Source organism: Pseudophryne corroboree, chromosome 8 (genome assembly GCF_028390025.1).
Source record: "Pseudophryne corroboree isolate aPseCor3 chromosome 8, aPseCor3.hap2, whole genome shotgun sequence".
Taxonomy (NCBI): Eukaryota; Metazoa; Chordata; class Amphibia; order Anura; family Myobatrachidae; genus Pseudophryne; species Pseudophryne corroboree.
The window spans coordinates 286241789-286263418 of record NC_086451.1 but is presented as its reverse complement, the minus strand read 5'-3'; the positions used below and the strand labels follow the sequence as shown (position 1 = coordinate 286263418).

General features: G+C 48.0%; 1 protein-coding gene across 9 annotated transcripts in view; it reads right to left on the bottom strand.

Annotated features, from left to right (window-relative positions):
• The window catches only part of LOC134948960 (phosphatidylinositol-binding clathrin assembly protein-like), a 340585-nt gene that overhangs the window by 95417 nt on the left and 223538 nt on the right, over positions 1–21630 (bottom strand). For 5 of the 9 annotated variants that reach the window (XR_010183069.1, XM_063937265.1, XM_063937266.1 and 2 more), the window contains exon 13: positions 10865–11005. The exons of the other annotated variants lie outside the window; for them this stretch is intronic. Coding sequence is in view for 4 of the 5 variants with exons in the window: in XM_063937265.1 (XP_063793335.1) it covers positions 10865–11005 (141 nt within the window). In the remaining variant the exon portion in view is untranslated. The remainder of the gene's footprint in view (positions 1–10864; positions 11006–21630) is intronic. 9 annotated transcript variants of the gene reach the window in all.

Here is a 21630-nt window from a genome sequence, read left to right as displayed (position 1 = left end):
GGGCCAGTAACATAGTCACTTTCCATGTGAGATATTTCAAATCCACATTTTTTAGTGGTTCAAACCAATGGGATTTGAGGAAATCTAAAACTACATTTAGATCCCACGGAGCCACCGGAGGCACCACAGGAGGCTGTATATGCAGTACTCCTTTGACAAAAGTCTGGACCTCAGGAACTGAGGCCAATTCTTTTTGGAAGAATATTGACAGGGCCGAAATTTGAACCTTAATAGATCCCAATTTGAGACCCATAGACAATCCTGATTGCAGGAAATGTAGGAAACGACCCAGTTGAAATTCCTCCGTCGGAGCACTCCGATCCTCGCACCACGCAACATATTTCCGCCAAATGCGGTGATAATGCTTCGCGGTGACTTCCTTTCTTGCCTTAATCAAGGTAGGAATGACTTCTTCTGGAATGCCTTTTCCTTTTAGGATCTGGCGTTCAACCGCCATGCCGTCAAACGCAGCCGCGGTAAGTCTTGGAATAGACACGGTCCCTGCTGAAGCAGGTCCTGTCTTAGAGGTAGAGGCCACGGATCGTCCGTGACCATCTCTTGAAGTTCCGGGTACCAAGACCTTCTTGGCCAATCCGGAGCCACTAGTATCGTTCTTACTCCGCTTTGCCGTATGATTCTCAATACCTTTGGTATGAGAGGCAGAGGAGGAAACACATACACCGACTGGTACACCCAAGGTGTTACCAGCGCGTCCACAGCTATTGCCTGCGGATCTCTTGACCTGGCGCAATACCTGTCCAGTTTTTTGTTGAGGCGAGACGCCATCATGTCCACCATTGGTCTTTCCCAACGGTTTATTAGCATGTGGAAAACTTCTGGATGAAGTCCCCACTCTCCCGGGTGAAGATCGTGTCTGCTGAGGAAGTCTGCTTCCCAGTTGTCCACTCCCGGGATGAACACTGCTGACAGTGCTATCACGTGATTCTCCGCCCAGCGAAGGATCCTGGCAGCCTCTGCCATTGCACTCCTGCTTCTTGTGCCGCCCTGTCTGTTTACATGGGCGACTGCCGTGATGTTGTCCGACTGGATCAACACCGGTCTTCCTTGAAGCAGAGGTTCCGCCTGGCTTAGAGCATTGTAGATTGCTCTTAGTTCCAGAATGTTTATGTGAAGAGACTTTTCCAGGCTCGACCACACTCCCTGGAAGTTTCTTCCTTGTGTGACTGCTCCCCAGCCTCTCAGGCTGGCGTCCGTGGTCACCAGGATCCAATCCTGTATGCCGAATCTGCGGCCCTCCAATAGATGAGCCCTCTGCAACCACCACAGAAGAGATACCCTTGTCCTTGGAGACAGGGTTATCCGCAGGTGCATCTGAAGATGCGTGCATTGATGTACAGACACCTTTCCTGGTTTTAGGAGATTCCTGACCAGGTCGGATAACTCCTTGGCTTTTTCCTCGGGAAGAAAAACCTTTTTCTGAACCGTGTCCAGAATCATCCCTAGGAACAGCAGACGAGTTGTCGGCATTAATTGGGATTTTGGAATATTCAGAATCCATCCGTGCTGCTTTAGCACCTCTTGAGATATTGCTAATCCCATCTCTAGCTGTTCTCTGGACCTTGCCCTTATTAGGAGATCGTCCAAGCATGGGATAATTAATACGCCTTTTCTTCGAAGAAGAATCATCATCTCGGCCATTACCTTTGTAAAGACCCGAGGTGCCGTGGACAAACCAAACGGCAGCGTCTGAAACGGATAGTGACAGTTTTGTACAACGAACCTGAGGTACCCCTGGTGTGAGGGGTAAATTGGAACGTGGAGATACGCATCCTTGATGTCCAAGGATACCATAAAGTCCCCTTCTTCCAGGTTCGCTATCACTGCTCTGAGTGACTCCATCTTGAACTTGAACTTCTTTATGTACAGGTTCAAGGACTTCAGATTTAGAATAGGCCTTACCGAGCCATCCGGCTTCGGTACCACAAATAGAGTGGAATAATACCCCTTCCCTTGTTGTAGAAGAGGTACCTTGACTATCACCTGCTGAGAGTACAGCTTGTGAATGGCTTCCAAAACCGTCTCCCTTTCGGAAGGGGACGTTGGTAAAGCCGACTTCAGGAAACGGCGAGGTGGATCTGTCTCTAATTCCAACCTGTACCCCTGAGATATTATCTGCAGGATCCAGGGATCTACCTGCGAGTGAGCCCACTGCGCGCTGTAATTTTTGAGACGACCTCCCACCGTCCCCGAGTCCGCTTGAGAAGCCCCAGCGTCATGCTGAGGCTTTTGTAGAAGCCGGGGAGGGCTTCTGTTCCTGGGAAGGAGCTGCCTGTTGCTGTTTCTTCCCTCGACCTCTGCCTCGTGGCAGATATGAATAGCCCTTTGCTCTCTTATTTTTAAAGGAACGAAAGGGCTGCGGTTGAAAAGTCGGTGCCTTTTTCTGTTGGGGAGTGACTTGAGGTAGAAAGGTGGATTTCCCGGCTGTAGCCGTGGCCACCAAATCTGATAGACCGACTCCAAATAACTCCTCCCCTTTATACGGCAAAACTTCCATATGCCGTTTTGAATCCGCATCGCCTGTCCACTGTCGCGTCCATAAAGCTCTTCTGGCCGAAATGGACATAGCACTTACCCGTGATGCCAGTGTGCAGATATCCCTCTGTGCATAACGCATATAAAGAAATGCATCCTTTATTTGTTCTAACGACAGTAAAATATTGTCCCTGTCCAGGGTATCAATATTTTCAATCAGGGACTCTGACCAAACTACCCCAGCACTGCACATCCAGGCAGTCGCTATAGCTGGTCGTAGTATAACACCTGCATGTGTGTATATACTTTTTTGGATATTTTCCATCCTCCTATCTGATGGATCTTTAAGTGCGGCCGTCTCAGGAGAAGGTAACGCCACTTGTTTTGATAAGCGTGTTAGCGCCTTGTCCACCCTAGGAGGTGTTTCCCAGCGCTCCCTAACCTCTGGCGGGAAAGGGTATAATGCCAATAATTTCTTTGAAATTATCAGCTTTTTATCAGGGGCAACCCACGCTTCATCACACACGTCATTTAATTCTTCTGATTCAGGAAAAACTATAGGTAGTTTTTTCACACCCCACATAATACCCTGTTTAGTGGTACCTGTAGTATCAGCTAAATGTAACGCCTCCTTCATTGCCAAAATCATATAACGTGTGGCCCTACTGGAAAATACGGTTGATTCGTCACCGTCACCACTGGAATCAGTGCCTGTGTCTGGGTCTGTGTCGACCGACTGAGGCAAAGGGCGTTTTACAGCCCCTGACGGTGTTTGAGGCGCCTGGACAGGCACTAATTGATTGTCCGGCCGCCTCATGTCGTCAAACGACTGCTTTAGCGTGTTGACACTATCCCGTAATTCCATAAATAAAGGCATCCATTCTGGTGTCGACCCCCTAGGAGGTGACATCCCCATATTTGGCAATTGCTCCGCCTCCACACCAATATCGTCCTCATACATGTCGACACACACGTACCGACACACAGCAGACACACAGGGAATGCTCTAAACGAAGACAGGACCCACTAGCCCTTTGGGGAGACAGAGGGAGAGTCTGCCAGCACACACCAAAAAGCGCTATATATGACAGGGATAGCCTTATAATAAGTGCTCCCTTATAGCTGCTTTATATATATCAAGATATTGCCATTAAATTTGCCCCCCCTCTCTGTTTTACCCTGTTTCTGTAGTGCAGTGCAGGGGAGAGACCTGGGAGCCGTCCTGACCAGCGGAGCTGTGAGAGGAAATGGCGCCGTGTGCTGAGGAGATAGGCCCCGCCCCTTTTTCGGCGGGCTCGTCTCCCGCTATTTTGTGAATACAGGCAGGGGTTAAATATCTCCATATAGCCTCTGGGGGCTATATGTGAGGTATTTTTAGCCTTTATATAGGTTTACATTTGCCTCCCAGGGCGCCCCCCCCCCAGCGCCCTGCACCCTCAGTGACTGCGTGTGAAGTGTGCTGAGAGGAAAATGGCGCACAGCTGCAGTGCTGTGCGCTACCTTTAGAAGACTGCAGGAGTCTTCAGCCGCCGATTCTGGACCTCTTCTTACTTCAGCATCTGCAAGGGGGCCGGCGGCGCGGCTCCGGTGACCATCCAGGCTGTACCTGTGATCGTCCCTCTGGAGCTTATGTCCAGTAGCCAAGAAGCCAATCCATCCTGCACGCAGGTGAGTTCACTTCTTCTCCCCTCTGTCCCTCGTTGCAGTGATCCTGTTGCCAGCAGGAATCACTGTAAAATAAAAAACCTAAGCTAAACTCTCTAAGCAGCTCTTTATGAGAGCCACCTAGAATTGCACCCTTCTCGGCCGGGCACAAAAATCTAACTGGAGTCTGGAGGAGGGTCATAGGGGGAGGAGCCAGTGCACACCACCTGATCTGGAAAAGCTTTACTTTTTGTGCCCTGTCTCCTGCGGAGCCGCTATTCCCCATGGTCCTTTCAGGAACCCCAGCATCCACTAGGACGATAGAGAAAAGTGATATTAGAAGGGAGATCAGGCGCATATTGAGGGTTATTCAGAGTAGATCGCAGCAGCAAATTTGTTAGCAGTTGGGCAAAACCATGTGCACTGCAGGGGAGGCAGATATAACATGTGCAGAGAGAGTTAGATTTGGGTGAGGTGTGTTCAAACTGAAATCTAAATTGCAGTGTAAAAATAAAGCAGCCAGTATTTACCCTGCAGAAACAAAATAACCCACCCAAATCTAACTCTCTCTTCAAATGTTATATCTGCCCTACCTGCAGTGCACATGGTTTTGCCTAACTGCTAACAAATTTGTTGCTGCGATCAACTCTAAATTAACCCCATAAACAATTGAATTGCCCCCTCTGAAACCAAATCTCACAGAAACAGCATATGTATAAGAAACTTTCCAGAGTCTGTTTAACCACTTGCCTGGCACGGTAGCATCAGATGCGACCACACCAGCAAGTGCTTTAGCTGACCTGGTCGCACAGGAAGCGACCAGTCAGATAAAAAGTGTTAGCAGCTGCAGGGAAGGGAAACTTCCCTCCGCTGCGGCTCTCAGAAGAACCGGAAGGTTCCTCTGTCTCCCTGCACCCTCCTCTCAGTAATGCAGTGCTGCCGATCATTGCTGATCGGTCAGCACGGCAGGACCCCCACCCAGCGGCTGCAGACAACAGCAGCCGCTGGGAAAGTGTAAACTCCCCTCCCCCGTGTACCTGGCAGCTTTCTGGGGAGTGAAGAGTAATGTCACGATGGTCGCGATGTTACCGATGTTCCAATGTTTTGTCTTGAGGGGGAATTATAAAAAAAAACAAAACATTTTTTTCACTCCCCCCATTTTTTCCCCCACTAAAATCATGTGGGATAAGGTTACATTAATGTTCTTCACCTAATTCACTCCTAAAAAAAAAAACCCTGACAATTTGAGCCTTTTTGGGGGGGGGGGGGGGGGGGGATAGCCTTTCTGTCCCAGTTCTTGGAAGGTCTCGACCTGCAGTGTCTGTCCAATTTGTGTAATTCAATAAAGATTGCTGGGAAAGCCCCCAGAGCTATACTTCTCCAACATCAATCTCCAAGGGATTAATTAGATTATATTTACAATAAAACAGCGGAGAATCCTCTTGTCTTCAGTTCTTTCCTGTTGTTCCCTAACTGGGCCCTTAAAAATCCAGATTTTCCAAGATCTGGCTCCCTCAACATTGCAGAAATGAAGACCTTATCAACGTCACCAAAACTTTAAGAAACACAAGATCAAGTATTGCAGGTCAGTCCCCTTCCACCTCCTGGTGACCCATGATGGTTCAACATTCTTGGCATCCCCTTGTCACTTCCTCTCCTTTGGAATTTACACAATGCAAAAACCCCTCCCCTCAGTGGTCTCCTATGGAGACTCCTTCAGATGCGACCCAGTCCACAGTTCACTAGAGAACAAACAGAGGAGTGGTCTCATGGGGAAGAGGTATGGCCACACAATAGTACCCCCAATTCAAATTACGCCACACAGTAGTGTAACCTTATTTACATTACACTGCACAGTAGTTCCCCTTATTAACGTTATGCCACACAGAACTACCCCTTACTTAAGTTATGTCACATTATTAGTGTATATTATTAACATTACACCACACAATAGTACACCTTATACACTTTATGCCACACAGTAGAGCTCCTTATTCATGATATGCCACACAGTAGTAATACCCTTTATAGCACATTATGCCACATAGTATTAATGCCATTTACAGCACATTATGCCACACAGTATTAATGCCATTTATAGCACATTATGCCACACAGTAGTACCTCTTATGTACGTTATGCCACAGTACTAATGCACTTATACACATAATGCCACACAGTAGTGCCCTCCCACTCACTACAGCACCTGTATCCTTACGGACAGGCAGAGAAAACATAGCACATGTATCCATGCTGACAGCAAGACTCACTCCAGCACTGTACTCCCACTAACAGACACACCCCCAAAACATGTAGTACGACTGAATCAGACACCCCAGCACCTGTACTCACTATTACAGTCAGAGCCATCCCAGCACCTGTTCTCCCACTGACAACAAGAGACATCCCAGGACATGTACTATTTTAATATTTTAAACCAGTCTACCTGTCTTGAGCCAAGAGCTGTGATGCTATGGATTAGACTCCCATGCTTGGCGCTAAACCCAGACGGGGGATTCTGCTGAAGGAGGCCGGGCAGGGCGTTCAGAGTGCGCTCAATCTTAATGCTATTACAGCACCCTGTTCTAAACAACATCCAGCATCACCCGCCACTTCCGCCCTCTCTTACATGCAAAGAGTAGAGTTGCATTATGCATGGCTCTCCTCGGCTCAGCGCACTGCTGCTAGTATACATTGCAGAGAGCGGCTCTATGCAGTAGGCACATACTTATCGCGGCGACAGTTCTGCCCACACTCAATGCTGATACATTCTTAATAGCTGCAAAATGTAATAAATCTACAAGCATACTACACAAAAGTCCCCATAAATTTGACAGCGTTCGATCTTCCTGGATTTTACATTCAGGACACACAGCAGATTGTGCTTCAATGTACTTGATGACAGACTTTTATTCGCTACAATCCATGTCCTGCCCTCTCCTTCCATTTTATTCTAGCACCTTGCTTTTATGAACAATTCTTTTGTTTCTCAGTTCTTGCTCCTTCCCCACCCCACAGACGGGTGTGGTTCATCAAATCGACAGTGTCTAGGTCGACAATGTTTAGGTCGACCACTATAGGTCGACAGTCACTAGGTCGACATGGATGGAAGGTCGACAGGGTTTCTAGGTCGACATGTGCTAGGTCGACAGGTCTAAAGGTCGACATGAGGATTTTTTTTTTTTTTTGTGTCGTTTTCTTCGTAGAGTGACCGGGATCCCAAATTAGTGCACCGCGTCCCCTCGCATGGCTCGCCATGATTCGGGCGTGGTGCCTTCGCTTCGCTCGGCACACTTTACCGTTCCAATCGTAGTTCACGTGGATCGTTAAGTATGAAAAAATCCCCCCCCCCCAAATTTTTTTTTAAAAAAACTCATGTCGACCTTTAGACCTGTCGACCTAGCACATGTCGACCTAGAAACCCTGTCGACCTAGAAACCCTGTCGACCTTCCATCCATGTCGACCTAGTGACTGTCGACCTATAGTGGTCGACCTAAACATTGTCGACCTAGACACTGTCTATCTTCAGACCGGATCCCCCCACAGACTTCTACGGTAATCTCTGGCTGTTCAACATTTTGGGACACATATCCAGATTATCATGTCATCTAAGGTTTTATTCTTTGCTTTTCAATTTGCTAGACTTGAAACATGAATTCTACTGTAATCATATCCTTTGCTTGTTGCATTCCCCTCCACCATCTTCCCTTTTTTGCATTCTGTACGCTTCCCGGTTTAGATTTAAAAAAATGTAAGAAACTTTGTGTGTGTGAAACAGTTACATGCACCAGTATTCCATTAATGTCATAAGAGAGGTGGGGAAACATAACTACGATAGTGTATAAAAAGCAGCCACATCTGCTGTAAACAAATCCATACACAGTCAGACCAGCTACTTAATAGAATGATCAATGGAGATACTGTAATGAAACTTCTTACATGTCAGTATTTGGATATATGTAGTTCTTCATAATGAATGCATTCATTTACTGAGAGAGGATAAAGCAGATTATAATCTGAGAGAGAAGTGTAGTAAATGAAAGCTGCACAAACATCTACTGCATGCATTACTGTAACCTGCTAATTCCACTAGCAGGGACCCATTTTTTTGTTTTCATTGCTCTGGCTGTAAACTGGTACTGTTGTAGCAGGGAGGAGAGGAGCAGAAAACATAGGAATTTAATACCTACCAGTAATTCCTTTTCTCGTAGTCCGTAGTGGATACTGGGGTGACATTAGTGCCACGCGGTATAGATCGGATCCATTGGAAAGTAGTCAGTGTGTGCTGGCTCCTCCCCTCTATGCCCCTCCTGCAGATTCAGTCTAGAAAAACTGTGCCCGAGGAGACGGACATACTTTGAGAGAAGGCTATAAACACAAATAGCGGTGAGGTAACGAACCAACACACAACAATAATGAAGATAACAGAGCTAACCAGAACAGAGGAAAGCAACGCTAACTATAATAAAGGATAGCAACGCTAACCAAACATGGAACAGGGACAGCAACAGCAGACCCAACCAAGAACACTTACACCCAGGTAAGCAGGAATGAAGCACTGAGGCGGGCGCCCAGCATCCACTACGGACTACGAGAAATGGAATTACTGGTAGGTATTAAATTCCTATTTTCTCTAACGTCCTAGTGGATACGGGTTCACTATGGTATGCCGGCGGTCAGGCTCCCGGCGACCAGCATACCGGCGCCGGGAGCCCGACCGCCGGCTTACCGACAGTGTGGCGAGCGCAAATGAGACCCTTTGCGGGCTCGCTGCGCTCGCCACGCTACGGGCACGGTGGCGCGCCACGCTATTTTATTGTCCCTCCAGGGGGGTCGTGGACCCTCACGAGGGAGAATAAGTGTCGGTATGCCGGCTGTCGAGATCCCGGCGCCGGTATACTGTGCGCCGGGATCCCGTCAGTCGGCATACTGAAGACCACCCGTGGATACTGGGGTAACATTAGTACCATGGGGAAGTCCCAAAGCTCCCAGAAAGGGTGGGAGAGTACTGAGATCCCTGTAAAACCACCTGACCAAACTGAAGGTCATCACTGGCCAAGGTGTCGAACCCAGAGAACTTAAACGTGTCCGAACCAGACCAGGTAGCTGCATGGCACAACTGTAAGGCCGAGAGGCCCTGGCCAGCCGCCCAGGAAGATCCCACTGACCATGTGGAGTGGGCCTGGATAGAACTCGGCAGCGGCAATGCTGCCGAAGCATAGGCTTGTTGAATTGTTAACCACAGCTAACGAGCAATGGACTGCTTAGAAGCAGGACGACCAATCTTGGTAGAGTCATAAAAAACAAAAAGGGAGTCAGACTTCCTGCGGCGAGCAGTCCTATTGACGTAAATCTTCAAAGCCCTCACAACATCCAAGGACTTTAGAGCAACCGATAAGTCAGACCGTACCGGAACCACTATCTGTTGATTAATGTGAAAAGTCGATAGCACCTTTGGCAGAAATTGTGGACGAGTCCTGAGCTTTATCCACACCTGCTTGCAGGAAAAGCAGAACACAGGCAAGTCGAAATTCTGCAGGAGGATATTTCCTACCCTCGCACCACGAGGCATATTTCTTCCAGATACGGTGGTAATGTTTGGACGTGACCACATTACGGGCCTGGACAATAGTGGAAATAACCTTGGATGAGAGACCTTTTCTAGCTAAGATCTCCCTCTCAACTTACCAGCCGTCAAACGTAGCCGCAGTAAGTCTGGATAGACAAACGGTCCCTGTTGAAGAAGGTCCTTGAGTAGCGGCAGAGGCCAGGGTTCCTCTAGAGACAGCAGTTGTTCCCTGGATACAGCCTTTATTAGATCGTCCAAGTATGGGACTATGTTGACTCCCACCTTGCGCAATTGCATCATCACGTCCACGTCGACCATGCCAATGTCGACCAATAGTGGTCGACCTAATGACTGCCGACTATAACATGGTTGACCATTCATACCGGAATTCCGCAGCTCAAGGCCCGGTGACCGCCGCGCCCTAAAGCCGCCATTGTCACCGGGGACCCGCTAATCGGGACCCTGGTGTAGTACTCACCGCACCACGTCTATTCGGCATCTGATAGGGGTTGCAGCATGCTGCCGGCGTGGGCTCACACCCTGGGGCATGAGAAACAGTGCCTCAGGAGTTCAGTGTCCTGTCAGCGTGGATATGAACCATTAACTCTATACTAAGTTGGTTCGGTGCCCCATCCCCCCAAAGTCCCACAACGCAGGCAGACTGGTTGCCAACCAGTGCTGCCTGAAAATAATAAACTAACAAAGTCTGAAGAATACTCTCTGGAGCTCCAGAGAATGCACTCAGCTCCTTGGGCACATTATTCTAAACTGAGTCTGCAGGAGGGGCATAGAGGGGAGGAGCCAGCACACACTGACTGATTTCTTAAAGTGCCAGGCTCCAATGGACCCAATCTATACCCCATGGTACTAATGTCACCCCAGTATCCACTAGGACTTTCGAGAAATCTCTTGCAAATTCTGATTGGACCTCCAGCCCTTCCTCCGCCGCCATTTTAAATTGTAATTAATATAAAACAAATGGTTCTGTATTACAGATACAAAGAGACTGCATGGAGCAGTTTGAAAACCGTGAAACCAGTTTGCAAATGGTTCATAAAAGCATGGATTTTATTTTTTCTGCAAATATGTACCATCTCTTGCAAGCCAAACAAAAAATTGATAAATAACAAATTTACAGTCCGTGAAATTATATTTACCACTGATCAGTCCCATTGTCTGCTTAGAAGAAAATGTGGAAGTGTTAAAGGAAGGAGTAGCCTTTACAACGTCTTCAACAGGTTGCATGTCGAAGATGTCCAACTGTGGTGGTGAACTAAGTCCATTTGAAGAAAATGGTCCTTTAAAGAAATTAAAAGCAATGCATGCTCAATATATACAGTTTCTATCAATACACAGCAAAAAAAAAAAAAAGGTCTACTTTTTCTTTTCTTTTCTTTTAGGAGTTTAATTATGATAAAGCTCAAATCATTCATAAAAACATATAGACTAAATTATAACATTTTAAAATGGCCTTTTGAGGAATATTTCTGGGACTGAGTTTTACTGAAGAACTCTGCGTATCGTTGTCACATCTCAGCTGTACCGCTGCTTGCAATTAATACGGGAGCATACCATTGTGCCTGTGTTTATTCAACAATGCTGCCGAAGCCAATTGTATCTCCAAGTGAGTGTCACAGTTGTGGTGTATTGTTGGTGCTGGAGCACTTTGCATGCTGCGGTATTAGCAGCTTTTACATTAACACTGAGTAGCACTGTGTCAGGTGACCACCACTATGGTACTGAATGTGCCAAGCTGAGTGGTGTGTCCTTTAGCCAGAGGACATTCTGATAACTAAACATGCACTCTACTTGTGTTCAGAAACACCCCGTTTTACATCTGGCTACCGTTGCTATTGGGACTGATCAGTTCCTACTATAGGCGGTGAGAGGCATCTTACACAAAGAACATTTGATTATATATTATATATACAGAGTATATGTAACCATGCTCATCTTACCACGATGCGACTTGCTTCATGGCGTGCCAGACTGCGACTATTCGCCGTTGGCAATCGCTTCATATATTCCTTTAGGACTCCAACCCTAATTCCTTTAGGATTGAAGAAACTGAAGAACTATTTATATGTATGAGAAAGCTACACAGACACTACCTGATCGCACCAATGGTTTTTACTTCAAAAATCTTTTCATGCTACCCTATGGTATGAGACTAGACTCTTGTTACAGGATTGCACAATCTCATACCAATAAACAACTTATTGCTTCAGATTTTATGGAAGTTGGTTTAAGTCCCACCCTATACATTTTACATTTGGGGGAGGGGGTATCCAATAAGAGCTGAAAATGTTTAAGCCGCGAAAAAATTTTTTTTATCCAAATGTTTTTTTGTTTGCAAATATTTTCATGGTAACCAATTAAACCAGATTTTTACATCTGAAAATTTTTCAAGTTTCTTGTGAAAAACACAAAGGGGGAGATTCAAATGTTTGAAAAGTCAGTTGGGAGTCTGTTTTTTCCTATCTAATAGACAGGAAAAAACAGACACCCTTCCGACTTTTCAAACATTTGAATTTCCCCCATAGAATCCATGAAAAGTCTCAGACCTATGTATTTTTGCAGCCATGATATGGGAAAAATAGGATTTTAATTACCTACCGGTAAACCCTTTTCTCGTAGTCCGTAGAGGATACCGGGGTCCATTTAGTACCATGGGGTATAGACGGGTCCACTAAGAGCCACGGGCACTTTAAAAATTTGATAGTGTGGGCTGGCTCCTCCCTCTATACCCCTCCTACCAGACTCCGTCTAAGAAACTGTGCCCGAGGAGACGGACATACTTTGAGAGAAGGATAGATGAGGATAGTGGTGAGATTCCGAACCAGCACACACAACAAGAGGAAAGCCAAGCTAACCAAACTTGAAACAGGAACAGAAACGGCTGAACCAACATTACTTAACCAAGTAACAGTGCAGGAAGACGAAGCACTGGGCGGGCACCCAGTATTCTCTACGAACTACAAGAAATAGATTTACCGGTAGGTAATTTAAAATAAGATTTTACTCACCGGTAAATCTATTTCTCGTAGTCCGTAGTGGATGCTGGGAACTCCGTAAGGACCATGGGGAATAGCGGCTCTGCAGGAGACTGGGCACAACTAAAAGAAAGCTTTTAGACTACCTGGTGTGCACTGGCTCCTCCCACTATGACCCTCCTCCAAGCCTCAGTTAGGATACTGTGCCCGGAAGAGCTGACACAATAAGGAAGGATTTGGAATCCCGGGTAAGACTCATACCAGCCACACCAATCACACCGTATAACTTGTGATACTATACCCAGTTAACAGTATGAAATATAACTGAGCCTCTCAACAGATGGCTCAACAATAACCCTTAGTTAGGCAATAACTACATACAAGTATTGCAGACAATCCGCACTTGGGATGGGCGCCCAGCATCCACTACGGACTACGAGAAATAGATTTACCGGTGAGTAAAATCTTATTTTCTCTGACGTCCTAGTGGATGCTGGGAACTCCGTAAGGACCATGGGGATTATACCAAAGCTCCCAAACGGGCGGGAGAGTGCGGATGACTCTGCAGCACCGAATGAGAGAACTCAAGGTCCTCCTCAGCCAGGGTATCAAATTTGTAGAATTTTGCAAACGTGTTTACCCCTGACCAAGTTGCAGCTCGGCAAAGTTATAAAGCCGAGACCCCTCGGGCAGCCGCCCAAGATGAGCCCATTTTCCTCGTGGAATGGGCTTTTACTGATTTAGGATGCGGCAATCCAGCCGCAGAATGCTCCAGCTGAATTGTGCTACAAATTCAGCGAGCAATAGTCTGCTTAGAAGCAGGAGCACCTATTTTGTTGGGTGCCTACAGGATAAAAAGCGAGTCAGTTTTCCTGACTCCAGCCGTCCTGGAACTATACATTTTTAAGGCCCTGACTACGTCCAGTAACTTGGAATCTTCCAAGTCCCTAGTAGCCGCAGGCACTACAATAGGTTGGTTTAAGTGAAAAGCTGATACCACCTTAGGGAGAAACTGGGGACGAGTCCTCAATTCTGCCCTATCCATATGGAAAATCAGATAAGGGCTTTTACATGACAAAGCCGCCAATTCTGACACACGCCTGGCCGAAGCCAAGGCCAATAACATGACCACTTTCCACGTGAGATATTTCAAATCCACAGTTTTAAGTGGCTCAAACCAATGTGATTTTAGGAAACTCAACACCACGTTTGAGATCCCAAGGTGCCACAGGAGACACAAAAGGGGGCTGAATATGTAGCACTCCCTTTACAAATGTCTGAACTCCAGGCAGTGAAGCCAGTTCTTTCTGGAAGAAATCGACAGAGCCGAAATCTGGACCTTAATGGAACCCAAGTTTAGGCCCATAGTCACTCCTGACTGTAGGAAGTGCAGAAAACGACCCAGCTGAAATTCCTCTGTTGGGGCCTTCCTGGCCTCACACCACGCAACATATTTTTGCCAAATACGGTGATAATGGTTTGCAGTTACTTCTTTCCTGGCTTTTATCAGCGTAGGAATGACTTCCTCCGGAATGCCTTTTTCCTTTAGGATCCGGAATTCAACCGCCATGCCGTCAAACGCAGCCGCGGTAAGTCTTGGAACAGACAGGGCCCCTGCTGTAGCAGATCCTGTCTTAGCGGTAGAGGCCATGGGTCCTCTGATATCATTTCTTGAAGTTCTGGGTACCAAGCTCTTCTTGGCCCATCCGGAACCACGAGTATTGTTCTTACTCCTCGTTTTCTTATTATTCTCAGTACCTTTGGTATGAGAGGCAGAGGAGGGAATACATAAACCGACTGGTACACCCACGGTGTCACTAGAGCGTCCACAGCTATTGCCTGAGGGTCCCTTGACCTGGCGCAATATCTAGTTTTTTGTTTAGGCGGGACGCCATCATGTCCACCTGTGGCCTTTCCCAACGGTTTACTAACAGTTGGAAGACTTCTGGATGAAGTCCCCACTCTCCCGGGTGTAGGTCGTGTCTGCTGAGTAAGTCTGCTTCCCAGTTGTCCACTCCCGGAATGAACACTGCTGACAGTGCTAAGACGTGATTCTCCGCCCATCGGAGAATCCTTGTGGCTTCTGCCATCGCCATCCTGCTTCTTGTGCCGCCCTGTCGGTTTACAAGGGCGACTGCCGTGATGTTGTCTGATTGGATCAGTACCGGCTGGTTTTGAAGCAGAGGCCTTGCCAGACTTAGGGCATTGTAAATGGCCCTCAGTTCCAGAATATTTATGTGTAGGGACGACTCCTGACTTGACCAAAGTCCTTGGAAATGTCTTCCCTGTGTGACTGCCCCCCAGCCTCGAAGGCTGGCATCCGTGGTTACCAGGACCCAGTCCTGTATGCCGAATCTGCGGCCCTCTTGAAGATGAGCACTCTGCAGCCACCACAGTAGAGATACCCTGGTCCTTGGAGACAGGGTTATCAGCCGATGCATCTGAAGATGCGATCCCGACCACTTGTCCAAGAGGTCCCACTGAAAGGTTCTTGCATGGAACCTGCTGAATGGAATTTTGCTTCGTAAGAAGCTACCATTTTTCCCAGGACTCGTGTGCAGTGATGCACCGATACCGGTTTGGTTTCAGGAGGTCTCTGACTAGAGATGACAGCTCCTTGGCTTTCTCCTGTGGGAGAAACACTTTTTTCTGTTCTGTGTCCAGAACCATTCCCAGGAACAGTAGGCGTGTGGTAGGAACCAGCTGTGACTTTGGAATGTATAGAATCCATCCGTGCTGTTGTAGCACTTCCCGAGATAGTGCTACTCCGACCAACAACTGCTCCTTGGACCTCGCCTTTATAAGGAGATCGTCCAAGTACGGGATAATTAAAACTCCCTTTTTTCGAAGGAGTATCATCATTTCTGCCATTACCTTGGTAAAGACCCTCGGTGCCGTGGACAGTCCAAACGGCAGTGTTTGGAATTGGTAATGGCAATCTTGTACCACAAATCTGAGGTACTCCTGGTGAGGATGGTAAATGGGGACATGTAGGTAAGCATCCTTGATGTCCAGGGATACCATGTAATCCCCCTCCTCCAGGCTTGCAATAACCGCCCTGAGCGATTCCATCTTGAACTTGAATTTTTTTATGTATGTGTTCAAGGATTTCAAATTTAAAATGGGTCTCACCGAACCGTCCGGTTTCGGTACCACAAACAGTGTGGAATAGTAACCCCGTCCTTGTTGAAGTAGGGGCACCTTGACTATCACCTGCTGGGAATACAGCTTGTGAATTGCCTCTAGCACAGCCTCCCTGCCTGAGGGAGTTGTCGCCAAGGCAGATTTGAGGAAACGGCGGGGGGGAGACGCCTCGAATTCCAGCTTGTACCCCTGAGATACTACTTGAAGGATCCAGGGATCCACCTGTGAGCGAGCCCACTGATCGCTGAAATTTTTGAGGCGGCCCACCACCGTACCTGGCTACGCCTGTGGAGCCCCCGCGTCATGCGGTGGACTCAGAGGAAGCGGGGGAAGAATTTTGATTCTGGGAACTGGCTGACTGGTGCAGCTTTTTCCCCTCTTCCCTAAGTCTCTGTGCAGAAAGGAAGCGCCTTTGACCCGCTTGCTTTTCTGAAGCCGAAAGGACTGTACCTGATAATACAGTGCTTTCTTAGGCTGTGAGGAAACCGGAGGTAAAAAAAAATTCTTCCCAGCTGTTGCTGTGGATACGAGGTCCCAGAGACCATCCCCAAACAATTCCTCACCTTTATAAGGCTCTATGTGCCTTTTAAAGTCAGCATCACCTGTCCAGTGTCGGGTCTCTAATACCCTCCTGACAGAATGGACATTGCATTAATTCTGGATGTCAGCCGGCAAAATATCCCTCTGTGCACCCCTCATATATAAGACGACGTCTTATGTTCGCAAAACAGTATCCCTGTTTGACAGGGTTACAGACCACGCTGCAGCAGCACTATCTGCAGGTCTCAGTCTAGTACCTGAGTGTGTAAATACAGACTTCAGGATAGCCTCCTGCTTTTTATCAGCAGGTACCTTCAAAGTGGCCGTATCCTAAGACGGCAGTGCCACCTTTTTTGACAAACGTGTGAGCGCCTTATCCACCCTAGGGGATATCTCCCAGCGTAACTTATCCTCTGGCGGGAAAGGGTACGCCATCAGTAACTTTTTAGAAATTACCAGTTTCTTATCGGGGGAACCCACGCTTTTTCACACTTCATTCACTCATTTGATGGGGGAACCAAACACTGCCTGCTTTTTCTCCCCAAACATAAAACCCTTTTTTAGTGGTACTTGGGTTAATGTCAGAAATGTGTAACACATTTTTTATTGCCGGGATCATGTAACGGATGTTCCTAGTGGATTGTGTATATGTCTCAACCTCGTCGACACTGGAGTCAGACTCCGTGTCGACATCTGTGTCTGCCATCTGAGGGAGCGGGCGTTTGAGCCCCTGATGGCCTTTGAGACGCCTGGGCAGGCGCAGGTTTAGAAGCCGGCTGTCCCATAGCTGTTACGTCATCCAGCCTTTTATGTAAGGAGTTGACACTGTCGGTTTATACCTTCCACCTATCCATCCACTCTGGTGTCGGCCCCACAGGGGGCGACATCACATTTATCGGCATCTGCTCTGCCATCACATAAGCCTCCTCATCAAACGTGTCGACACAGCCGTACCGACACACCGCACACACACAGGGAATGCTCTGACTGAGGACAGGACCCCACACAGCCCTTTGGGGAGACAGAGAGAGAGTATGCCAGCACACACCAGAGCGCTATATAATTTAGGGATTAACACTATATTGAGTGAATTTTTCCCAATAGCTGCTTGTATATACAATATTGCGCCTAAATTTAGTGCCCCCCCCCCTCTCTTTTTAACCCTTTGAGCCTGCAAACTGCAGGGGAGAGCCTGGGGAGCTGTCTTCCAGCTGCACTGTGAAGAGAACATGGCGCCAGTGTGCTGAGGGAGATAGCTCCGCCCCTTTTTCGCGGACTTTTCTCCCGCTTTTTTATGGATTCTGGCAGGGGTATTTATCACATATATAGCCTCTGGGGCTATATATTGTGATATATTTGCCAGCCAAGGTGTTTTTATTGCTGCTCAGGGCGCCCCCCCCAGCGCCCTGCACCCTCAGTGACCGGAGTGTGAAGTGTGCATGAGGAGCAATGGCGCACAGCTGCAGTGCTGTGCGCTACCTTGGTGAAGACTGATGTCTTCTGCCGCCGATTTTCCGGACCTCTTCTTGCTTCTGGCTCTGTAAGGGGGACGGCGGCGCGGCTCCGGGAACGAACACCAAGGCCAGTTCCATGCGGTCGATCCCTCTGGAGCTAATGGTGTCCAGTAGCCTAAGAAGCCCAAGCTAGCTGCAAGCAGGTAGGTTCGCTTCTTCTCCCCTTAGTCCCTCGATGCAGTGAGCCTGTTGCCAGCAGGTCTCACTGTAAAATAAAAAACCTAAAATAAACTTTCTTTCTAGGAGCTCAGGAGAGCCCCTAGTGTGCATCCAGCTCGGCCGGGCACAGAAATCTAACTGAGGCTTGGAGGAGGGTCATAGTGGGAGGAGCCAGTGCACACCAGGTAGTCTAAAAGCTTTCTTTTAGTTGTGCCCAGTCTCCTGCGGAGCCGCTATTCCCCATGGTCCTTACGGAGTTCCCAGCATCCACTAGGACGTCAGAGAAATCCTATTTTCTCTTACGTCCTAGAGGATACTGGGGACCATTTAGTACCATAGGGATGTACCAAAGCTCCCAAACCGGGTGGGAAAGTGCTGAGGTTCCTGCAGAACTGATTGACCAAACTGAAGGTCTTCAGAGGCCAAAGTATCGAACTTGTAGCACTTAGCGAATGTGTTCAAACCTGAGACACCCCAGGCAGCCGCCCAGGAAGAACCCACCGACCTAGTAGAGTGGGCCTGTACAGATATTGGACATGGCAAACCTGCCGTGGAATAAGCATGCTGGATAGTAAGCCTGATCCAGCGTGTAATGGACTGCTTTGACGCAGGACACCAAATTTTATTGGGATCATAAAGAACAAACAGCGAGTCCGATTTTCTGTAACGAGCTGTTCGCTTGACACACACCTTCAAAGCCCTCACAACATCCAAAGACTTTGAAGTAGCTGAGGTGACGGTGACAACCGGAACCACAATAGGTTGGTTGATATGAAACGCAGACACCACTTTAGGAAGAAATTGCTGACAAGTTCTGAGTTCAGCTCTGTCCTCATGGAAAATCAAATAGGGACTTTTGTGAGACAAAGCCCCCAGCTCCGACACACGTCTTGCTGAAGCAAAGGCCAACAGTGTGACGGGCTTCCACGTAAGATATTTTACGTCCACCTCCTGTAACAGTTCAAACCAGTCCGATTGGAGGAACTGCAGCACCAAATTGAGATCCCAAGGTCCTGTGGGAGGCACAAAGGGAGGTTGAATGTGCAGAAGCCCTTTCAAGAACTTGTGGACCTCAGGGAGAGAAGCTAACCGTTTCTGAAAGAAAAGGGACAATGCCGAAATCTGGACTTTTATGAAGCCCAGATGCAGGCCCACATCCACGCCTGACTGCAGAAAAAGTCCCAGATGAAATTCCACCGCAGAATAATTTCTGCTCTCAGACCAAGAGACGTATTTCTTCCAAATACGATGGTAATGCGTAGACGTTACCCTCTTCCTGGCTTGGATCATAGTCTGGATAACCTTGTTAGGGATCCCTCTCCTGGCTAGTATCAGCCGTTCAACCTCCATGCCGTCAAACGTAGCCGCGTTAAGTCCTGATAGACGAACGGGCCCTGTTGCAGAAGATCCTCGCGAAGAGGTAGAGGGCACGGATATTCAAAGAGCATCTCCAGAAGGTCCGTGTACCAGGCCCTTCTTGGCCAGTCCGGAGCAATGAGTATTGCTTGAACCTTTTCCCTTTTTATTCGCTTAAGAATTCTTAGGATCAGCGGCAGTGGAGGAAACATGTACACCATCTGATAGACCCATAGAGTCGTCACAGCGTCTATCGCCACTGTCTGTGGGTCTCTCGACCTGGAACAATAGAGCCCGAGCTTCTTGTTCAGACGAGAGGCCACCATGTCGATCTGTGATTATCCCCATCGATGTGTCAAGCACCTGAACACTTCTGAGTGAAGGCCCCACTCCTCCGGGGTGCAGGTTGTGTCTGCTGAGGAAGTCTGCTTACCAATTGTCTACTCCCGGAATGAAAACGGCTGACAACGCCACAGCATTTCTTTCTGCCCAGAGGAGAATTCTTGACACCTCTGACATTGCTGCTCTGCTTTTCGTTCCGCCCTGTCGGTTTATGTACGTTACTGCTGGCATATTGTCCGACTGGACCTGAATGGCCCGATCTTGAAGATGTAAGGTTGCAGAAGGGCGTTGTATATGGCCCTGAGTTCCAGAATGTTAATTGGAAGGATGACTTCCTGACTTAACCATCTTTCTTGAAACTGCCCCCCCAAGTGACTGCTCCCCAACCCCTGAGGCTTGCGTCTGTGGTTAACAGAATCCAGTTCTGAATTCCGAACCTCCGACCCTCGACGAGGTGAGAAGTCTGTAGCCGCCAAAGAAGGCTGATCCTGGCTTTTGGCGACAGACGTATCCTCTGGTACATGTGAAGATGCGATCAGGACAATTTGTCCAACAGATCCAGCTGGAAGGGCCTTGCATGAAACCTTCCGTACTGAAGCGCCTAGTAAGTGGCCACCATTTTCCCCAGAAGGCAAATGCATAGATGCACCGATATCCGGGTTGGCTTCAGGACATCCAGGAACCAGCGACTGGATTACCAATGTCTTTTCCAACAGAAGAAAAACCTTCTGCGACTCTGTGTCCAGTATCATTCCCAGAAATGGGAGCCTCCGAGTTGGCTCTAAATGAGATATCGGGAGATTTAGAATCCACCCGTGATCCAGGAGTAGTTTGGTTGTGAGACCAATGCTGCCCAACAACCTTTTCCTGGACGGTGCCTTTATCAGAAGATCGTCCAAGTACGGAATTATGTTCACTCCCTGCTTGCGAAGGAGAAACATCATCTCTGCCATCACCTTGGTGAACACCCACGGTGCCGTGGAGAGACCAAATGGCAGGGCCTGGAACTGGTAGTGACAGTCCTACAAACCGTAGATAAGCCTGATGAGGTGGCCAGATCGGAATGTGAAGGTACGCATCCTTGACATCCAGAGACACTAGGAATTTCCCTTCCTCTAGACCTGAGATCACCGCTCTCAGAGACTCCATCTTGAATTTGAACACTCGTAAGTACGGGTTCAACGACTTGAGGTTCAAAACTGGTCTTACCGAACCGTCCGGTTTCGGTACTACAAACAGGTTGGAATAATACCCCTTGTTTTGCAGATGAGGTGGAACTGGAACAATGACTTGAGTCTGTACCAGATTTTGGATGGCATGCTGTAAAGTTATACTTGCCTCTTGTGAAACTGGTGAGCCTGATTTGAAGAATCTGTAAGGTGGGAGCTCCTGGAACTCCAGTCTGTAGCCCTGGGAAATAAGATCTATGACCCAGGAATCCTGTCACGAACTGGACCAGATCTGACTGAAGAATTGTAGTCGGGCTTCCACCTGGCAGCCTTCCAGGCATTGCGGCCCACCGTCATGCTGAATGCTTTGAGGAAGCAGAGCCGGAGCTCTGTTCCTGAACACTGGCAGTTGCTGGTTTGCGTGGTTTACCTCTTGACGTAGAAGCACTTCTGGATTTGCCCTTGAACTTGGCCGTCCGAAAGGACTGCAACTTAGAAGCTGAATAAGTTTTCTTGGTTGGGGGGGCTGCGGAAGGAAGATACGTAGACTTACCCGCAGTAGCTGTGGAGATCCATTTGTCTAGTTCATCTCCAAATAAGGGCTCTCCTGTGAATGGTAGGCTTCCCGCGCCTTTCCTGGAGTCCAGTTTAGCAGTCCACTGGCGTAGCCACAAGCCCCTGCGTGCCAACACTGCCATAGCGGTGG